Source organism: Achroia grisella, unplaced genomic scaffold (genome assembly GCF_030625045.1).
Source record: "Achroia grisella isolate CSIRO2021 unplaced genomic scaffold, CSIRO_AGI_Agris_v1 utg1186, whole genome shotgun sequence".
Classification (NCBI taxonomy): Eukaryota; Metazoa; Arthropoda; class Insecta; order Lepidoptera; family Pyralidae; genus Achroia; species Achroia grisella.
In genome coordinates, this window is record NW_026712592.1 from 4,829,987 (window position 1) to 4,853,443 (window position 23,457).

A 23,457-nucleotide genomic window follows, 5' to 3' on the forward strand; every position below is an offset into this window, starting at 1 on the left:
GAAGGCCAAAAAAGAGATGGATGGACTGTGTGAAAGATGATATGGTAAGAAAGGAAGTAAATAACGCGATGACTGCGAACAGGGATGAATGGAAGCGAAAAACATATTACGCCGACCCCAAATAAATGGGATAAGGAAGAAGCAGATGATGATGATATTTGGTAATTAGGTATGTTATGTATAAAAAAATAGTTGTATGTAATATTATGTTATCTGTGGTATTAGACATATTTCTCTCTATCAGACATTATTTCCTTTCACACGAAGTCCCCGCGTCGGTTCTTTTATGTTGCGCATTTTTGTTACTTATCTTAATTCAATTGTTAAATTAAATTATAGCCGGAGGTAATTATTCTGTTTTTAATTCTTATCCATGAAATATTAAAATAAAAATTTGGTAGAATACGATTTTAATAATATTATATTTTCAGAATGTGGTATGTTATTTATATATACTTTATTATTATAATTATATTTCACTTGTAAGTAGGTATTATGAATATTATATAATATTATAAATCTAATAATTCATTATTAGAATTATCATCACATACTTATATAATTGAAGACTAATAAAACGTGTATTTCCATATTTAAGCAAACGGTAAGATTATAGAGTTACCTGTTTTTTATAAAATTACTGATTTATTAGCTCTACCCGCGGTTTCACCCGCGTTAAATTTTAATGTATAAATTTCAATAAAAAATAAAGCCTATGTATTATTCTGATGCATAAGCTGTATTACTGTAAAGTTTCATCAAAATCCGTTCAGTAGTTTTTCATGAAAGAGTGACAAATATCCATACTCACAAACTTTCGTGTTTATAATATAAGTAAGCTGAAAATAAAATTCTCTAACTGCATTAATGTTATTATTTCAGAATAAATATGTAAGTTATACCTATTTATTCCTGTATAAAATACAAGGGGATCATGTGAAAAATAAATATACAGCAATTCTCTAAAGTACCGAGAGTGTTAAAATGACTATATTGGAAGTTTAATATGGCTGCTTAATATACCTACGTCTTGAAATTATAGTCACTTTTATAATAATAATATCTTTTTATGTAATTAGAATTGCAAATACACTGGCGGTTCATGTGACGATGAGTGATAACTATTGCCTATATGTATACATGAACAGCATTACGGACCCTTATCATAATAATCTGATGACAGTGACATGCCAACACGCATTTAGGAGGACTAAGATTTACACCTGCATTTCCTTATGTCACCCGTTAACTTAAACATATCTTCCAAAGCAAACTGCTTGGTGGCTATAATAGGTGAGACTAAGGTACCCATGTAGACTAGTTTTTCAAGGTCTACCTCGATCTATTATATGCATACCTTTATTTGTCAACGGTGAAATGTAGTAGTGAAATCGCAAAATCTATAATAATGGAATATATCTACTATAGAAGTTACCTGCTATTTTAGTAAATAGAGAGATAAACTCTTTATTCATGCATATTAGTTATATTACTAAGGAACGTATTGGTAAATTACACTGTAAAGAAATAGGAAGTGTGTATATTTTTATTACAAATATGTACCATGTCAATTTTACTTAATATTAATTTATTTATATTTTCCGGTGCTGCACTCTCATCCTATGAACTGAACGACATGTAAGTTTATAACTTTTTTTAGTGTCTTACTTACACATAACATGAATAAAAAAGTATCAAAAGATACATTTATTGTTTCGATAAATTATCACGCTAAAACGGGTCAAAGTATTTGATGAAAGTTTGTATGTATGTCAGAGTTTACTTATTTTTATGAATACGAAGTTACTTACTTAGTTACGAAAATAAGTGGTATGAAATAAAAACAATATTCAAAGTTCGTAATATAAGCCCTATTATTTTTTGTTACCCACGGAGAACAAAAATGGCTAATTCATTAAAATTCTAACAAGCGAGTTTTATTACAATTTCAGCAAAGGGAGTACGTACTTACTACATTATTTTGTTGAGTTACATATTTATTACTTTAATTATAAACCTGGATGATATATTTATATATATGTACATTCAATAAAATACACACATTTCAGGAATCTGTAAGTATACGTCTACATCAATATATTATATTTATATTAAACATTATTATTTACATAACAGTAAAGTTATTGATTGAAATTTTAATTTATTTTTAAGGTGAAGGTTAGTAAAATTTCTATGGTTTTATGTATCTTCGTAAACATTTATTCGTTTTTTAAAAATTGTTTCATAAAAATATGTTAAATCACCTTGTATTATTTTCCAGGAAAATGTAAGTAATTAAGTTTATTATTTAATTCTATTATAATTATTATATGTTTTTTGAAAATATTCCGTAAAATGGATGTAAATAAAATATTTTTTTAATATTGACTTACAATATTACACAATAAATAGTCTTAATTCTAACTTTTTTGTAATACTCTCCTATAAAGTTTAATGAACGATTATTACATTTATAAAATATTGCAGGAAATTGTAAGTATTAGCTATACGCTTGTTTATTATTATCGAAAAGATGTAGTTGCTACATTTTTTTATTTATCAAGTTAATTATGAGATTTTACAATTTTTAGCTAAATGTAAGTTGATACAAATACATTATATTATATATGTCTGTGTAAATATGTATATATAAATATTTTAGTTTGTATTGTTGATTTGTAAAACTATCTTATGACAACCTCGGCGGTTAGCACTAAGTGAGTAAAAAAATTATCAATTTCTGTTACAATGTAGGTAATATAATTATAATATACAAATAAAAAGCTACAGATTTTCTAATTTATCCAGATTATATTATGCAAAATTCAATAGTGAATAGAAATTGATACGCATTGTATATTAAGTAATAACTAATTCACATTTATTTTGACACAAATATAATATATTATTTCTATTTTTTAGATCACGGTATGAAAAAACCCTTGTTTAAATATTCTTTTAATATAAATCAATATAATTTTGAAATAAATATTTATGTTATTTGTACAGATATATTATTGATGATGTTCACAGGATATTCTCACTCATTAATAATACATACATATATTAAGGGGATACTAAGGAGATAAAGATGATTTGAACTATTAGAATATTTTACCACTTTGTTCCATTTAAGAAGATAGAAAGAAGGGGATATAGCAGTTCAGTAACTAAATTAGGTTCATTACGTTTGTACTTTTATAAATGAGGAAGTTCTTCTATAACTTTTATACAATTAGCTATATTGTATTATTTATAGAAGACTTACTGGTTGGCGTGCATGAAGATGAGATGAGTTATTAATGTAATTACATATTGTAATATGAAATTGTTGAGTATGTAGTTAAAAAAATAAATTTGTAATTTTAAAGATATAACTAAACCTTTATTATGTGGTTATGTCTGTCCGACCGTATATTTGTCAGAGTATTTATTATATTACAAAATGACGCTGCTGATTCATCTTGAATAGTTTTACACAGACATCATAATATATTTTTTTAATTGTATTTTTAGCTAGCGGTATGTAACCTATTACAATAAGTTTTTTATATACGTATAATTAATTTAGTTCAATGAACTGAATTAAGTAAAACAAACGAATATTCGACTTTAAGATTAAACTATTTTTAATCATTGATTTTTAGCAATAAATATAAAATCAAAATAATAAAATGTTTATAAGAATAGAAAAAAATATAATCAGAATAGCTAAGTTTTGCTAGTAATATACATATATAGTCCAAACGACCTTCATGCGGTCCCCAATGCCAAGCATTGTCCTTAGAATGACAATCGATTAATTGGTGTCCATTCATTCTCATCTAATCCTTCATTCGGCCAGTCATTCAATAAATAGCCGATTATGAACTTTTTTATGTTATTGGGTATTGGTATTGAGTAAACAAAGCTGCCGGTCCACCAGAGAGCATGGCAACAATTGTATATAGTTAACATGAACAGAACGACTGACATAAAATCATTATACGACGATCGTAACTCATGTATGATTCCGGAGGACTAAGATGTCATGCCTCTTTAACCTGTAATTTTATTTTATTTATTGAAATCACATATGTAATTTTACATGATATTTATCATATTGGCCTATGCCAATTAAAAATCGTCATCAACAGTCTTACTAAATAAATTTTGGTCATGATCTAAATATAACAATCCGAAGTAATTACAGGTAACGTAGCATAATATAAAGCACAGCCATGTATGAAAAAATTGGTTACATATGAGTTTTCTAGGTATGGTAGTACTAGAACAAAATAGATCTCTTTTTAACCGATAAACAGCTTATAAAGCAATTTGTTTGGTGGCCGAAATAGGTGAAATTTTGGGGTCCTCACCCTGACGACTTCATATATGGTCTATCTCAGAAAAATTATGTAGTTATCTATATAATAGCCAACCAGTGTCACCTTGCCACTGATTTTGAATTATCTGACGCTGACGTTATTTTCTAGGACGGCGCGGTAAGTCAATCTCCGTAGATAGCTCTATCATTTTTATTGTTCCGCAAAAACTATATATTTTTTAATACTATTTCATATTATACTATATCACATCTATGCTTCAATCTTATCTTAGATACTATAATATTGTATTTTGATTTTATTGTTACTAACGCCGTATATTTTAACTTTCAATGCAGGCTTTAGTAAGTATAATTAAAATAAGAAACATATTTTTATTATATAAAAATAGTACGAAATAAATTATTATTTTTACAAAGTATACACATTGATTTTGTATAGGATATTAATCTATTTTTTTTAATTATATTATAGGAAGTTCACGTATGTATTTTTTTACTCTAATTACAGTATAATTTTATTATTATTTTAATTTTATTTTGTGTAAATTATTTTCATGTTTGTACTTACAGAGTGAGGTGTGTACTAAAAGTTTTAAATATTTGATTTATCAAACATTTAAATGGATGGACATATTATTTTCATGAATAAAATAAATACATTACCTAATAATTTTCAGCGTTGGGTAAGCTATGAAATTCAAATCAATTTAATAAATTTATTGTTGTGCAAATTTTACTATTACATTTAAGTAAACGACTATTTATATTATAACATTTTTGTTTTAGAAAACCGTACGTAAATTTCAAGATATTAATTAAAAAATATATTGAATATTAATATTCGATGTAACAATATTAAATAAATACTAAATGTCTCTTGCAGTATTACGTGAGTAAAATATTATTTATATATATCGAGGCCTTCTGCCAAGGGTGCAACGAACAAGTTCCTACCAGGAGAAGAGTCTCATAGTAGGCGTACTCATTAAAAACACTAAAGTCTGGAGCGGTCTTGTCCACGACTTCAACGGCGTTCGCTTTTAAGGGGCACAATCTCAGTGGTTTACCCTGACCTGATCCAAGTGGTCGTGTATTTAAATCTGGGAGACATCAATAAAATCGTGTGTTATTTAGGTATTTATGCACTTAAAATAGAATCTGCATTCTAATAACAATCGTATTTTTTTCAGACGAAAGTAAGTATTAAAATACCTATATATCATATATGTGAAAGTTGAACTATTTTTTTTATTATTATTATCACGTTTTTTGTATAATTTTTAGCCACCTACAGTGAGTTATTACACTAATCATTTTATACGTATGAGATTAAAATAATATTAATATTTTAATATTACTGACAGTATTTTTATGCCTCGAATCCATTATAAAAATCATACAAGTATCAACTTACCTATGTTTTGTAAGTCTAATTTTACTCACCTTTCTTCGCCTATAATTTGAGTATCACGCACACAGAATATTCTTATATGTATAGTCCTCTCGTGAGTTATTCTGTTTCCACATACTTCTTATACATATCTACATATTATTTTAAGAATATTTGTAAACTTTGCAAAGATACCTACCAACCTATATTAATAATGAATTGCACTTTCCTTGCAGAAAGTAAGTAACAGTGTAAATTTTATTTAGATATTCCTCAATACTCAATAACCACTACTACAAAGCTATTATATAGCATACTGGAGATGATATATCATAAAAGAGATCACTATTAGAAGGTTTGATGTATTAAAGTGCTACACCACTGAGGTATAGAGACATATAAGACATTGTGCTATAGTTAGTATATGCAGAAAAAACTATATATACTGATAATAGTATAGATGATGACTTACATATTATAATCACTGATGATTAAGATCGTTGCTAAAAAAACGTCTTATTTTACAGCCTGGTGTAAGTTACTACAATTACATGTACTACTTTTAAATTTATACGAAACTATGTTTTATGACGGGACTGGACGAGGTTTTATATCTACAGTTAAGTAGAGCAGTAATAATTATAGTGAAATTTTGATTTAAATTTACGACTAATTGCATTTTACTGGGGTCGTCCTATTAATAATTCAACCTTCTAAATTAGGATAATAAGTGGGCTCAGAGTCTCTATGGACAATCTGTAGTGTATTATTATTTTATTTTTTTATATATTATTATTCAGAGTATTTGCAGATGTCGTATAACTTAACAATTGTCAGATTAATCATAATAAATTAAATATGGACTGACTCTACTGGGTAATAAATTATAAAAACCGGTTATACCTAATAGAGCTAGGTACATTAAACAATTTTAATTACTGCCATTGCATAATTATTTTAATTATTGCTAATATTATGCATATTCGTAGTATATATATATATAATACTTCTGTTGACAATAAATTACAAGCGTGGTTCTTCTTATAATACAAAAAAAGTTTAAATTTCGTTGATAACGAGGTATAACTACTAATACTATTTTCAGTGCCTATGTGTTACGAGGGGACCACTGACCAAATTCAAACTAATTGGAAATATACATTTTTCTAAAATAAAGGTACTAATCGACTATAACTATCCATATCATACAATTAAAAATATTTTTTTCATGTAGCACATTTTAAGTGCTTATGAACGTCGAATTTTTAGTATTACTATTTTTTCCTTACAGTCCAATTTAGTAACCCAATTATACTTTTTCTCATATATTTGGAATGACAAACAAGCTGACGGCCTACATTATGTTAAGTGACAACTGCTCCTAACAGTACCATTTGTGAACACAAATACCCGTAGACTTCATATCACCGTTACCACTCTTTTCAAGCATCGCCACTCAGAATGATTAAAGTGTTATGCCTCTATAGTTACTTATTCTGGAATTATTCATAAAATTTAATCTTAACTGTGGTCACATATGCCTAAATTCCATAGACATGTCTATCAACCCAGATTTATATCAGAACTCTATAATAACCACATGTTTTCAATTCTAGGTAACACCGCCGAAATATGTAACCGCACCAACAGAAGCTCCGACTACGGTGTGCCCACCGTGCGTTTGTCCAAAATGCCCCGGTGGTGAAGAAAGGATTCCACATTTTATTGATCGACGATAAAATTCTATCTTACTATATGTGTTTCATTTACTTTGTTGTTGTTTATAAGTCTTGCACCGTTATTACTTAACTTATATTTTTGAGGTCATCATAATCTATATGATTTAAGCCAGATTTAAAAACTCATTATCTCCAATAATTGTAATTCAAATGTTATATAAGTATCTATCTAACTATCACTCGTCCTAACTCAGCCTGCAGACGATAGTTTGGCGAAGATGTGAAGCCAGCTGCGGCCAACAGCAATAGAATATTTCGAAAAAAAAAACCATCTGCTAGTGGTAATAGATACTGGTTCACATTGGCATGTCGTTATGGGAATATGTCTATTATTACCTACTTATATATATTTTGAAGACAAACCGTGTGCCTTCTAATAATAGTGATATTAAAACAAGACAAGCAAATATACAAGTACTTCAATAAAAATATTTCAATGAAGTACATAATAATATTAAATCTAAAATACTATAATTATTGTTTTCTTGTTTGTCGTTACATAGAACTTCTCGACTCTTTGGTTATTTTTAAATGTTTTATATAATCAGAGTCATTGTTACTTGACGAGTAAATTGAAGCATGAGACATGTCATGTAATATTTCAATATCAAAATTTTGACTACTTTTCTTTTTTCCAGGGTCCGAAGAATGGCCATGTTTGGATTTTATTCGTAAAAGTGATAATACATTCCTTACTAAATTATTTTTAGATGTTTTGCTTGATATATCCGATGATGTTGAAGTTTTTTTGTTATAAATATTTGATCCACTGAAGAATGAGTATTTAGACAAATTTTCACCAGTTAAGAACATGCCACGCCCTGAAAGAAAATCATCGATTGAATCATTTGAAAACACCGCTTGTGCCCCTTTTTCAGTAGAAGCTGATAATGTTCCTTTTTTACTTTTATTGTATTTGTAGACTCCCACATTATTGCTGTGTGTACTTGTTTGGAAGCCGGTTATATTAGGAATATCGTCCATGTTATTATAACTGTGACATTTGATTTCTCTTTCAGATGTATTTTTGCATTGGGATTTAGGATATTCTATTTTATCCTTTTTATCTTTACTTTTATCTTCTATTTTCTTCACTATACTTTTGGCTCTTTTACTTGAACTTATGTCTTTTTCACTTTCGTTAGATTGTAATTCATTCTCAAAATTAACTTTAACGTCAGATGTCTTAAATATATTACTAGCAAATTCGTTTTTTTGGAAGTTTATCACATCACATTTGATTTCAGTGTCTTTAGTAACGACTGTCTCATCAGTTTCGGGAATAGCATTAGATTTTCCTGGTTTTCTATTCCAATCCCTTCTGTTTACACATTTGGATAAAATATCGTCAGACATACTCATTTTAATATTGTTTTTCCATTCTTTTTGGCATGCTTTATAACACTTGATTTTTTTATCTATATTGGATGATTCGCTCAAATACTGAAACTCGGTAGTATCAGTGTCAATATTACTAGTCGCAATTAAAGGTGTAGTAACAGAAGCGTCATGTTTGTAATTAAAAAACTTCCTAACAACTTTCTTCTTATCACAACACGGGCAGTTTTTTGATAAACAATACATCATGGTACAAATTATACAACACTGTACTATAATTACTAGACTAAGTACAACGAGAGTGAACTTGTTGGTTGGTGAATACTTATTCAAACTCCACTTGAAATAACTTACATTTTTCGTGACATCAGACTTTGCTTTTACTTCCATAGTTCTATTAGAAGGTAAGATAGTTTCCACAATAAAGTCTTTCTCATTTTCATCAAATTTATGCTTTTGTGCTTTTCTGGTTGTGTGTACGTTTTGTATTAAAATAATATCTTTTGTCTTTCTGTTTATACCTTTATTATTATTTTTCAATAAATGTATGTCAGTATTCGTAATGACCTGCTCCCTAACACATTTATTTGAATTTGGATTGTAAATTACACTACTGATATTGTTTCCAAACTCAGATATACATTTAGGTATATGCGAGCACCTACTAAGTCTTTTATTAAAATAAGATCTTCTGCCATTATAATATATATCACAGTCAACTGGTTTACAATTATTTAATGGATCTTCATCTATTTTGCTACAAAGTTTTATAATTTCTGGTATTTCCATAGTTTGTTCTTTGTTTTTTAAACGTGTATCAAATGGTATTTTTACAGCGATTCTCTTCACCCCTTTGTGCCTATCTTCTGGTACTGAATCCAAATTGAATACACAGTAACCATATCTTTCGAATGGATCTAACAGTGGCGCTACCATTTTGAACATTTTAGTTGAACCTATAAATAATATTTATTTTGTAGAGTGTATTACATTATTATATTATACAGAATTATTTAAATATGTTATACTAGTAAACTTAGTTCTAGATTATATATAATAGTGCAATAACAGTAAATATATTTATCCTGAATCTAATGACAATAACATATGCCTATATGTTTTGCGACTTCGACGAGTCAATGCCTAGCAGAAAGTACTAAGTATCGAAAGCTGGAATTTTACTTTAAAACATAGATACGTATCCATTATAAATCATATTGGATAATTTCTATCCTAGAATACATAATAAATGGTGGTAAACTTATGGGATATAAATAGTACAAGATAAAACCTTTAGGAATGTTTTGAATACAGTCTCCAATTGCTTCTAAAATATCACAATTTAAATTAGGTTCCATCTTCAGACAGCATTCATCTGGAATCAGTTCAGCTTCGATATCATTGTCAGAGGTATTATTGACATTAACAAAAAATTGCAACCCAATTGAAAATGGCGATACGACATCCAGACCATAATTCATTATATTAATATCATCCTTTGCTTGTATATATAAAGTTACAAAACTTATTATAATACAAAAATATCTGTAAAAATTCATCTGTCAATGTTATATCTAAAAGGTACCTACATCATTGTCTGTCCTGATGTGACATAATCATAACTTGATCTATGTATTTATTTTATTAATAGGTTTTACGGCTCTGGAAAATCCCTAACAGCCAAACAATTAATTGATATAATAATAATAATTTCTGTTACTTCTAATGCATAAACCATAAACTATACCTATACCTAAGTATAAATAGAAAATGTAAGTCATTGCAAGTTGCAAGATACATGCAATATATTTATTGTTTTATTATACATATCTGTATATGGTATACAAGGTTATTCGATATTCCAAGTCGTACTCGTATGTAACATTAATCATATCAATTAAGTTTTAATGGTCCTGAAAAATAAATTGAATGTTACATATGACTTGGAATGTCGAATAATTTTGACAAGCGGTTGGTTCACATTATAAATACCGCTGGTTATTGACATAAACAGCATGGCTAATCGTCAGTCAGTAAGTACCTATAGCTCAAAATTATAACGGTCGTGATTATGGTATTATATGAAACAAAATAGTAATTTATTAAAATTGTGGATCATTTTATATTTTGATAAAACAATGTTACCTACATTGTTTTAGCAAAATGTTAATGCTACAAGTAGTAAAAAAAAAGACATTCTATCACTATATTAATTTATTTACTTATTATAATTAAATGGCAACTAACACAGACACACACACACAATCATTACAAATTAAATACAAAATTATTTATATTATTCTATATAGGTACATTAAAATAACTGAGCAAATTTCGATATTATTTATCACATTGAAATATTTAATGTTAATAATTAACTATATCAAGATATATTGTATATAGAATAGGTACCATTGATGAGTATATAGTACAATACCGATGTTATGAGGAGCTCCGGATCTAGTAAGGTCACAGAGGATACGGTTTGAATGTTTTTCAATCAACTGAAATGGCAACCAATCTACATAGTTGCAAGTGGCAACAGTCGCCTCTATATATATACGAGAACATAACTGACAACATGGCGTCATGAGATACTCATTGCAGCCCTCATGTGTTGCCATTTCTGAGAAATATGACATAAAAATCGGTTCTAATTTAAACCATAAATCTATACATTGTGGTATAAATTAAACTTTATATTGATAGATATTGTAACTGAACATATTATGCATCCTTCATACTGGCCCCGTAGCTATAATAAAATACAGTACAGTAATTAAGTAACTAATTATCTCCGATAATATACAGATTTTATGTTCTTATATTAAATGTATGTAGAAAAATGATAATGTACTGAGATTAAAAACAGTAATAGTATTTTAGTTGTCTTTTACAAATTTCCTGTAATATCAAGGCAAGTGTAAGGCTAGGTTATCAGAATCACATTTATTTTTATACAAATTTCTTAGTCTCCGCTGTATGTGATCTGTGGATTTGAAATATGTATTATTATTAACAATTGAGTTATCGCAATAACAAAGTATAAAAGCTTATATTTTAACCTAAAGAATATGCATTTGGAGAATCCTAGGACAATATAATTAGTGATGTTGCTAGTTGTCTTGATTGTTTTTTAATCAAAAACTTTCTTGACAAATACTCTTAAATAAGTAGGTAGTACCTACTTATAAATTTATTAGAACCTGATTTTTTAAAATGTAATCTACTTATACATGTTAAGGTAATATATAATCACAATATTTTTATACAATTTATTATTGTAGCTACGCTTTGAAATAATTATAAAAATATATCAATTTCATTAAATTTACGCCCAGTATCCAGTGTTCGTTTCTCATTTGGATCTTCAGGGACTTGGGGTTAATAATAGAAAAATAGAGTTATAATATTCTAGTTTCAGAATTAATCTAGCTACATACAAATAACCAAGGACATCATAATCATCTGTTACATGATACTCGTATGTGTAGTAAAACTGAAATAATTAGCTTTCTGAAATTTTATATTCACATACACTGAATATTCGATATTTAATAATGTAAAAAAGGTACCCATACCGTTGTCATAGTATTCGAGCGTCCTAATTGGTATATCAATTATATCATTGTACATTGTAATCAATTACTTAAAAATTTAATTACCAATGGCTATAATTGCGGATGCACTAGACCGATACACGATGCATAACTTACTAGTGGTATGTCGGAACAATAATCGGAAGATATAGGAGTTTTTAATAGCTGGACCAATGTTACCTGATTTCGAGCCATGATTTCTTTATAAATTATAAGGTAGAAAGACAACCTCCGTAATTATTAACCCATAGTATAAGCTACTGAAGACTCTATTTAATAAGATTTTTAATCCCAAATTCCTTCATCATATATTACATGGCCATTGCCTAAAAATATCAATGATTTATCTTTCTCTTTCTAACCACCAACAATAGGTACTTTCTGACATAATGTCATTATATAAAATTTACAAAGCGCAATAACTGATATTTATCAAATAATAATCAGAAACATCTATAACCTAACGCATAAAAAAAACTAAGTATACTCCATGAAAACCTTAATAAACCCAAACCCAAAATAGTGCAAAACGTGTAATGCAATATTTTGAGTCTATAATGCTTCTTTACACTCGCTGGTACGGTATCCATGGGGTCTTTCAAAAGAAAGATCCTAACACCACGGACGTAATTGTAGAAATATTCATTCCAACTGATAGAGGACATGTCAAAGCCGAACATTTGTTTGTCGGCCTCGCATAAGTCGCTATACAAACTTTGTATGTTCGCGTTTGAGAATTTCCATTGACGTAAAGCGAAGTAGGAGAGGACGTCTGAAAACTTTGCAATTTTCGTGTACGCTTTTCGTAACCTGAAACGAAAATGTATTTATTTACTTTCGAATTAGTTTAATATGCTCCGTTACCTATAGGATAGTTTACACTGTGCAGATACCCTTTAGGTAATTCAATTAGTAATATTAATATTTTTGCTATGAAATTTCAGCAATAATATTACATCTGCGGTCTCAATGATATATATAATATAAGCGTTACTTGCTTATATTAATCTACAATTTATATTATCTATATATTGTAGATCAATAGATGGGTCAGCCTTTTCTGCCATTAAGCAGCTTGCTTTTCTTCAGTTGGGCTATTATTTAGTATTCAGAAAAAATACTCACATAGGTTTCTTTCCAATCAGTACAGCAATAGCATCTACAATGTAGGCCGGTATCCAATGGAGGAAGATGCAGTACAATGTGTACACAAAGCGGGACGGAGTTAGGTGGAACAAGTAGAAGTAGACAGCAGCAAACGGTGGAACTTCAAAGCCATGTATTTCATTGTATTTCATGAACTTCTCTGTAACAACAATAAAATAAGGGAATTTAGATGTTGCTACTGAGTATATGATACATATGATGGAACAGAAACTTATATTATTCATAAAATTATTTAAAAATTCGAAATTTTCTAAGAAGTATACAAAAAAATTTTTTCTCCGTTATTTAGATTTAATTAATTAATATTGTTAATCAATTAATACATTGATGTTATGTTTTATAAAACACTCATATTTGTCTTTTTAAGTTCGATTTTTATTTTTACCTATTAAGGTATAGTAAAATATGTATGTTACAAGATATTTTAAAAGAGAATAATTCATTATCCCCTCCGAAAAAGCTGTCTAAGACTCAAGTGAAGATAAGTACTTACCCCAAGTCAATGGGTTTTGTTCAGATGATACGTAATTATAAACTGGTGGGGGTAAGTCGGGTGGTGGAGCATCTTCATGATTCCCAGGGTATTCCTTCGCAGTCTTCCATGCTGTTACAATACAGCTATTCACAACCATATCACCGGGGACTAAGTCTGCAATTGCTTTGGGGTTACAGTTGAGGACATGGAGTAAACCTACTGCAGCTCCAACCACAGCCTGTAAATTAAAAAAACGTAATGTTCAAAGTATATCTAATAGATTAGATTTGGAATAAGTTGGATAGATTTAATAGGCTATCTGATGAACTTGCCTTCACGTCAAATTGTAGATAGGGACAAATCTGAACAACAAAAGATAAGTTATGTAAAAATATATCATCAAACAGAAAGGCAAATGGTTTCGTTCGGTGAAACTTTTAGCCGTTAAATGTGTGACTTTTAAAGCTGTGAAGAATACTTGTTGATGTAATCATTATCGAACATGCGCCTAGCATTATTTGATAATATAACATAACATAAATTGAGTGTACCATTTCTATCTTCAATTGCATTTAGTTTATTAACATTGTTTACCATCATGGAATAGCTTATCGGAATCTTACTTACAATTACACTAAGCTCAAAGTTACAGCTATCAGTAAGTATTTCATATTTATAAGTACGTGTACACGTACGAAAGAAAAAAATACTTACGCCAGTAGGACCGTAAACGTTATCAATCCATCCAGGGAAAGGTTCCTTTGCCGTACCAATCACTGAAACCAATATTATCAATGTATTGTTATATAAATGTATAAGTAAAAGTAGAATCTAATAACCGTATCGTATAATTATATGAAATTAAATAAAATATACTTCATTTCTGCTGTGATTTCAGTAGATACCAGTAAATAATGGCTATAATTATAATATTCATATTATTATAGCTTTATGTGTGTGTATAAAATCATGTAATCGTAATTAGTAGCTTAAAATGTTGATGGTACCTATAGCTGGTCTGAACAGTGCCACCGGTAGACCTTTAGAGAGCTTCAACACAATATCTTCAGCGGCAGCTTTTGTGTAGGCGTATGTATTGGGGAAGTCGCCGAGTAACCTGAAATTAGAATGTATTCTTACATATAATATGAAATCTATGAACAAAATATAAACAGGAAATATTTCTTGTATGTTCTTTTGTATTATTGATGAACTCAAAAAATCTATCATCTAATTAATTATTACATTGTTATTGTTTAACGACTAATGTAAGCTATATAGTACCTGCGGGTGTGTAGTGCGGTATTATAAAGTATATATAAATATACATATACATTGTATATATTTTTGACATTGTATATATATATATATATATATATATACAATGTCGTATGTCGTGTCACGCAGTTCAGTTTGTAAATTGTGTTTTCTTTTGATTGATGACGTAAGACATTAAGATTTCACTGTCTGAACTATGGAGATATGACATTTCAGTCCTTCGGAATCTAACGTCAGATTGACGGCTTAACTATATCCAGTTTAAAAAGCTTATAAAGTGATATTACTACATATTAACATAATCGGCTTAAATACAGTTTACCGTCACTATTACAAAAAATGTTGAATTGATTTTGTTTGTCAAGTAATCAAGTTGACGGTAATTATGAATTAATTTTATAGATACATACCCAGGTGTGATGTTATTGATTATCTTCTCGTCCATAGTTTCAACTAGATCTATTAATTTTTCCCCAGGCAGAGAACGTTCGTAGAACTTTTCATCGATTTCATTATGCAGGCAATTGCTGTAAAGATAGCATCGAAATAATCAGTGTGAGTTTAAACACTAAATAAATTATATATTTTTTTATTACTGTATAATATATAAATTTACATTTATGCAACAGTTAGTGTAGATGGATACGCTTGCAGTACACCTAATGGTGAATTGATTAGCGTTGCAGCTTATCAGTCCGGGCAATATTAAGGATATTGGAGGTGAGTTGCCGTCCTTTAAGAAAGGGTAGGTATGAGAAGGAATTAAAAAAAAGGATAAAAGGAAGGAAGATGGGCGTCCGGAAACTTGACTATGCTATACGCTATGACGCTATGATAGAGGTGTGGTATTTCCCGGTTCCAGCTGTCCTATTCGTACGATAAAATTTCGCGTGATCATACAACGTCTTCTATCACGTTACTGTAATTATTAGGTATTCCCTATACAAAGGTGGATAGTATATACCTGTATGCCGTGGATACATGAACAAGGGCACGTAGCTTGCTGCAGGATCTCGCCAAGTGTAACATCTCCCTGGTGCCTCGAACATTAATTTCTACAGCGGTTTTTAAAGCTTCGTCAAATCTCACAGTCGCTGCTCCATGAAAAATGACTTCTACCTGAAATTTTTTAATATATAATCTCTATCTTACATAAATAGTGGTTTCAGTTATATATTTGGTGTGGTAATGTTTTCAATTATACATATAATTGAAATGATAATTAAGCTGTCGGCCTGTGTGGTGGTGAGTGGTAACCTTTATATGTAGACATGAAAATTATGAGAGGCATGTGGTTCTTATTAACGCGTTACCATTCCCGAGGATTAGTCCTGTCAATTTGTAACCTTTAAATGAGTAAATGGATCCTAATGAAATGACAACGAAATTTAGCTTGAAGATAGATTGTATCACGAGACATGGTTATATTTATCTAAAAAAAGAAGATGAAGTAGCGAGTAAATGAACTATAAAGCTTATGTTGGTACATAATTATAAATAATTACCTCGTTGATAACTTTCATTCTATCTTCTTCATTCATTCCAAGCCCAATTTGACCAACGTCTCCTTCTACGATTGTTATCTTCTTCAGGAATCCAGGACGCTCTTTCCTTAGCTTGTCGTAGAGCTGCACCAATATAATATTATTTAAAAACTTAAGTTTTAACAATATATTATTACTTTCTATGTTAATATAAGAGTTATGGGTAATGGGAGATTTGTCTTTCCATAATTTATGGTAAGACTGACTAAGAAAGCTGTAAGTCTAAAAACATCTAATTAATAATGTATAAAGGAAATAGAAATGGAGAATAGTACTTCCTTTATCGAAACCATGCATGCTATGAGTCATGACAGCATGAGAATGAAGTTAGAATTGTAAGTAGTACTGAAGCCAAGTGACATTTGTTTCTTTCTGCCGTAAGGGAGTTAGCCTGAAGATACGTAACTATGAAATCTACATGTATATACTCGTACGAGTATTATCTGTAAAACTATATATATGTTATATAGAGTAGGAGTGCAAAGGGTAATACTTTTTTAAATTATGCTTTCACACTACATGAAATAAAAAAAAATATATCACAGTCACTACCACGTAATTGACACACACGCATATTCGTATATACTCTTTTGTTTATTGGTGAAGTCTGTAGTCGAATTTCAAACACCGCGCCACCACTAGGATACTATATATGTATTTCTTAAACAGACGTTTTAATGAGCAGCAGTAATATAATATACGTAATAATTAAGAAATTAGTGAAATTAAATTTAATGGTGCAACTAGTGTTGAGCAACAGAATCCGTCGGCGAAGTGTCTTTAGCTTTTTACAACTAATTAATAAGTTGTATGAAATACTTACGACATCTTCAAATTGTTCTTGAAGTCTTTTCGATATGTCTTTATTCTTTTTTGGTCTCGCCAAAAGGAATAACTTTTTTATATCTGGACATGATCTGGAAAGAAGAAATAACTAGATTACATAAAGCATATATATTGACAATATACCTACACTTATACCATTACAAATTGATATGTTCCTGAAAATAGGCTTGATCAGTCTTACAAAAAAACAATTACTATTTGGTAACATAATCGGGAACAATATGTTCTATATCACTGATAATATAGAAAAGGGACTATCTTATTCTTATTGTTGCTATTCCATAAGACAGCAAAGTGGATGGATCCTCCTCCAGTAATCCATTACAATCATTACATGATGTATTAATAGACTTCAACAATATTCTGTTTTATGAGATTAATATCATATCAGCGTTATAGCATTATGTGAAATCTATTCGGAAATCAAAAGAGTGTAATAGGTTTTATCTCCCGCAGATAAAAATACACATTATCAATGAAGTTGGTCAATTAATTATCAACCTTATCATAAGCAAGTAAAATCTCAATATTAATTGCATCACTTGTCTGTCACAGCAAATAAAAGAGTAAAGTAATATACATGACAGTCATAACTCTGAATGTAGAATTTGAATCAGTTTTTCTAGACATCTCGACACCGTAATGATAAAAAGTAATATGTGATTGAAATGTTGTATGTTACCTGCATAGTAAATTTAAATTACAGGACGCAATATGAATTAGCGAATGACCGTGGTTCAGAGAGGAGAGTCATAGATAAGGGATACATAAGATACAGAATTTCAACTTATAAAGAAATTACTTTGGAAGGAATTATTAATTATTGGTTTGACTCAATTAATATACTAGTAAGATTTAGAACGTTTTTTATGAACGATAATGGAATAGTGCACTCGTAACAGAAAGATATGCGGAACACTAGAAAAGTTAATATACTCGTTAAGTTCTCTTCAACGTTTCCCTACTATGTACAATGCGCAGAGTTATTGACTCTATTCAACAATAGTTAAGACAGGACAACGTCTGTCCGATTAGCTAGTATCAAATAATTACACATATGATTGTTCATTATCTATGCGATAGAATAGACCACCCATGGGACATTGAACAATTGATATCTACCAAGTATACCAAGAATGTCTATAGAAGTAGTCATAGATATTATATATGCCTGTCATGAAGAAACGTAGTATATATTATATATATAGGGTGATATTCCTCATTTTTGGACAGAGTAAAAAGTTCCATATTTTCTATTCCACTGTCAACCCACTTATTATGCTAAACACGTGCGCTTGCTCTTTATATTCTTTTAGAATTGTCACTGGTTATTTTATAATTTGAATAAATTATTCTAATGGTATCCTATACTTGCATAATTCATTCATGATTGTGATCGTGAGAGTATTTTTACTTTGCAAATAAACCTGTGTAAACTACCGGGAAATCCAAAAAGACGGGTTGCACATATTTTCCTTTATCGTATGTCTGGATTAAGACAGCTCTTGTACTGGATGACATCAGTAAATTAGATAGTGTCAGATTTCTGATGACATCATATCTAAAGTCCATGGACTTCGGATATAATGGACTTTGGGTTATGATTCTGCTAATTTAATTTAAACCTCAAACATATAAGTACTATCAAATTTGTTATAATAGTGAGGTGTTATAATTATGTATTCTTTATAAAATTCAATGGAACTTAAATTTTTTTTGCTATTAATTAATTACAAAAAACTATGTAATTTTGGACTGAACACATTAATAGGGATAATAATTTGTTATATAATTTGAATCTGGAACATTTAAATATATGCCACCTATAATTAGGGCTCGTAGTAAAACACATACACATATATGCAAGTCCTTAAATGGTCTGTTTAGCGACCTTAAGATCTCATTGTAAACAATTGTTGCACACTTGGAATAATAAACATCAAAGTTCTCCAATATGAACCTTAAAAACAGTATGATTAAGGCTTAAATTGTTCCGGGATTAGCCAAATATCTTACTCAGCTATATACTCAAGATAATACGGTTGATTTTAGCTTTGCTTTTACGCATTCTTACCTTGTATTTGCCTGGACAACACCTTGACTTGTGATTTGACCTGATTCTGAGTAATTATATACTTTAATTTTCCTTGTTTTAAATCTTTTATCTCTTCATGACACTATGTTATGGCAACTTTTAACAATAACATCTAAAACTTTATTATGTAAATATTAGATGACAAGCAAAAAATAAGATTCTCTAATTCAAAACTCCAAATAAAGCCTTATATACTCTGTCTACATTTACGTACTTCTATCTTATCTACATATTTCTGCCATTTAGAAAAAAATATTTATATTATTATATTGGTAAAAACTGAGATATGATGGAGAAACTATAGGAAATGAAGGAATAACATGAAACTTGACTCGTAGAGAAAGCCCGTAGTCAATTTGAATTACATTTTATTAGGTAGACAATATATAAAATAAGTGCACGGTCAGTAAAATGTCAAACACTTGAGATGTATGTTGCAAACAGTCTTGCTTGAACACCTTTTTAGGACTTTTTAGGACTAGATTATTCGTACCCTCCTATATACGATAGGCATCACTTTTCCTTAGTTGTCGGCCCGTCAGTTTATGATACTATAGTAGCCTTATGTGGTTATATAAGTTTTTTGTTATTAGATACGTTGCAATTTTTTGTTGTGCAAACATTGTTATTTGAGAAATTACTTAGTAGACAATTATGGTGAGAAATTGCAATATTTTAATGTCTGCATTTATCTATAGGTAACTAACAACCGAGGTGTGATTTCTGAGTACAAAACTACCTATCTATTATTGAAAACAATGGTCCAAAGTATTTACAAATTACGACTGCTATAGGTATCTAATGATGTATGAGTATTACTTGAAATCGACGCAACATCAGCCTAAAGTACAAGAAAGTCATTACTTCGGTGTAAAATGTTTTAACTGAACACTGTATATTAATGTATAATAATAATGTAAAATATTATCATTTCATATAGTATAAAAATTTTCGCAAACTTTAATTTTCTAATTATAACATGACGTCCATTATCGTTATAAAAATTGCAAGTTAGTGTCTAGTTTATATGTTGTACGCGCGTACACATATCATTACACAATATCAGTTCTGCTCAAGGCTTGTAGCAGACGTGTGGCATAGGATGTAACTACGCGATTATTTTTATAATTAACACTTTGGATCAGAAGTGAAGCGACAAATGATGCAAGTAGCTTAATCTATATGATAACCAAGGGTGTCATATTTTAAACTAACATCAAGTAGGAAGTTGTTAAGTAAATGGTTTAACGCAGAACGTATGTGTTAATGTAACACATGATATGCGAAAAGTTCGTTTAAATGTAATGTAATATAGACTTTATTTTCCGCATTTAGCATCTCAGCAGGGCCGTTGGACGTGTATAGCCGATACTACTAAAGTAGCCAGCCCAGTTTTTCCTACAAGCGTAAAAGCTTCCTGGTATCTTCACAGGCTTTACGGAGCGACGTCACCGTTAATCTTAGTCAAGTCAAATTATACCTTAGTCAAGATTGAAGACAATCAATATATTTTATGTCCTACGTTTTCATGCGTTAATTAGCGAGTATTTTTAATAAAATAGATTATATAGGTCTTACTTTCAGATTGAGACTCATTTTTATTGAGTTTAAAGACAATTTAATTGTAAAATCTAAAAAATACTTCAACATCGGTTAGTAGTAAGTCCGAGACAAAGTACGACCTTTTATATCTTATATTTCATGAGATTAGAAAATTACTTTGATATATTTATTATGAAGTTTATTACTTATATTCATTAAATATCACTTGTCTACAGAATCCTGATCATAAACTTACCTGAGCAGTTTCTCAACGAGAAGTTTTCCAAGAAACCCAGTGCCTCCTGTAACTAATATGGTAGAACCAGAGTAGAATTTCTGGATCTGAGACTCGCCACAACTTGTAGTTTCGTCTATCATATCCATGTACGTAATATCTGATCCTTCCAATAGCAGATGGGAATCATTAGACTGCACCCCTACCGTCATTTCTGTAACAAAACAAAATATATATTCTTTATTGCATTATGAAATACAGTAATAAACTAAATTACAGACAAAGTGAGCAAAGGTGGTATATCTAAGAGATCGACGATAGATAACGAGATCTCTACCAGTTAACCTAACATAGCGTGACATAGCTGGTATTGAGTGGATAATACTAGTGTAACTAACAGTATAATGTTGAAATATCCAAAATGTATAAGATTTAGTTAAAAATGATATTTGTTGTATAAAAATTAGTTTAAATGCTATACGAGAGTGAACTCTATTTCTATGTGCATTAACGTCTTACTGCTTATGAGACCCTCCATCGTCCCATTAGGTTAACCTGTTATTATTGCTGATTAATACAATTTTCTTCTTCTGCATTATTATCTTCACATAATCTCTCATTTTAGGACCAAGAGCTAGCGAGGGAGAAGTACCTATGCAGCAAAACATACGTTTCACTATATCAAAGCAAATTTGTGTGTCTTCACCAATACTCACTCTCTATAGCGGTTACTAGTTAATTTATACTAAGTTACTAGTTAATAATAGATAAACTATTGCTCATTGTAACAAACATAAAATTCTCATTAACATTATTGTTGTCAGACCATTAAAGGGGCAATGACTGACAAAACAAATTTTACTCACTTCCTATATAGTTTCATAAGAATTAAGTACAGATACAAACTATCCATTACATATAAAAACATGTATTTTTAACTTGTTTCCGGTACATAAATAAATGGAATCAACCTCTTAAATGAGCCGTTGATGTCATTGAAAATTGGCCTTAAAACTGTTAAGTTCGATCACAGAGTGCAGCACCTACATGGCATTGCATTTATATTTCATTATGTATACTTAAAAAATTGCAATTACATGGAAAGGCCATCATTAAAAACATTAACGAAATGTTAATAGCACACCTCAATAATATAAACATTCCTAAAAGGGATTAATTTCTTTATTTAAGAAATTGCAGTACTTTTTTATTACATTATAAATAAATTGAAGTTTATTATAAATAAAGACATAAAAAGAAACTCACAGTTTTTATTCACCTCGTCATCATTTTACGATTTTATAATATGCTAAGATTATTTATATTTTACTTAACATTATTTATACGAGAATGCTACGTGTCAACCAGTATTTATTATTTACTTTGGAATAAATATGTGTTAAGTAGGTTTAGTACGTAGATTTAGAAGTACCGATACTTACTTAGGCATCATCATGATGTGGAATCTAGTTATAATAGTGAATGTCCGAAGGACAAAACTACAAGCCTGTAAAATTATAGCAATTGGCACATGTTTCTCAATATTAAAACTTAGAGTTTGATTAGGCATGCTGTTTTTTTTTGCCTCTCAAACTTAAATTTATAACCATTTACAATCTTGCTTTCCCACTTTACTCTGTGAAGAAGTTTTTTTTCTGCAAAGTTTGCAATTAGTCCTAAGACTATGAGTTTGTCTGAATCCATTCTGTAATGCTGTCATGTAGAGTGGTTTCCTATTGGAAACTTCTACCCATCTGCAAAGTAGAGTTACTGCCGGTCTTCTAGCTCCAGGATATGATAAGTTTTAACTTAGTATAAAAATAATAACGATTGTAAAGTTTCACACTCTAACCACAAAATGTAATTAGATAAGGTTTTGGAT

General features: G+C 29.6%; 2 protein-coding genes across 2 annotated transcripts in view; both read right to left on the reverse strand.

Annotated features, from left to right (window-relative positions):
* Positions 1 to 7,938: 7,938 nt before the first annotated feature.
* Positions 7,939 to 10,387, reverse strand: LOC131854420 (uncharacterized). The gene is made up of 2 exons (XM_059205536.1): positions 10,086 to 10,387; positions 7,939 to 9,750 (listed from the first exon to the last, which is right to left on the reverse strand). Exons 1-2 carry the CDS (start codon positions 10,351 to 10,353, stop codon positions 7,952 to 7,954), a joined length of 2,067 nt encoding a protein of 688 aa, XP_059061519.1. The 5' UTR covers positions 10,354 to 10,387; the 3' UTR covers positions 7,939 to 7,951.
* Positions 10,388 to 11,328: 941 nt separating this feature from the next.
* LOC131854464 (fatty acyl-CoA reductase wat-like) overlaps positions 11,329 to 23,457 on the reverse strand; it is a 35,846-nt gene continuing 23,717 nt past the window's right edge. The window contains exons 2-11 of the mRNA XM_059205581.1: positions 21,597 to 21,789; positions 17,681 to 17,774; positions 16,819 to 16,941; positions 16,278 to 16,432; positions 15,724 to 15,840; positions 15,043 to 15,152; positions 14,750 to 14,811; positions 14,054 to 14,273; positions 13,519 to 13,699; positions 11,329 to 13,203 (exon numbers count right to left, since the gene is read on the reverse strand). Coding sequence (XP_059061564.1) covers positions 12,837 to 13,203; positions 13,519 to 13,699; positions 14,054 to 14,273; positions 14,750 to 14,811; positions 15,043 to 15,152; positions 15,724 to 15,840; positions 16,278 to 16,432; positions 16,819 to 16,941; positions 17,681 to 17,774; positions 21,597 to 21,787 — 1,620 coding nt within the window. The 5' untranslated portion in view covers positions 21,788 to 21,789 and the 3' untranslated portion in view covers positions 11,329 to 12,836. The remainder of the gene's footprint in view (positions 13,204 to 13,518; positions 13,700 to 14,053; positions 14,274 to 14,749; positions 14,812 to 15,042; positions 15,153 to 15,723; positions 15,841 to 16,277; positions 16,433 to 16,818; positions 16,942 to 17,680; positions 17,775 to 21,596; positions 21,790 to 23,457) is intronic.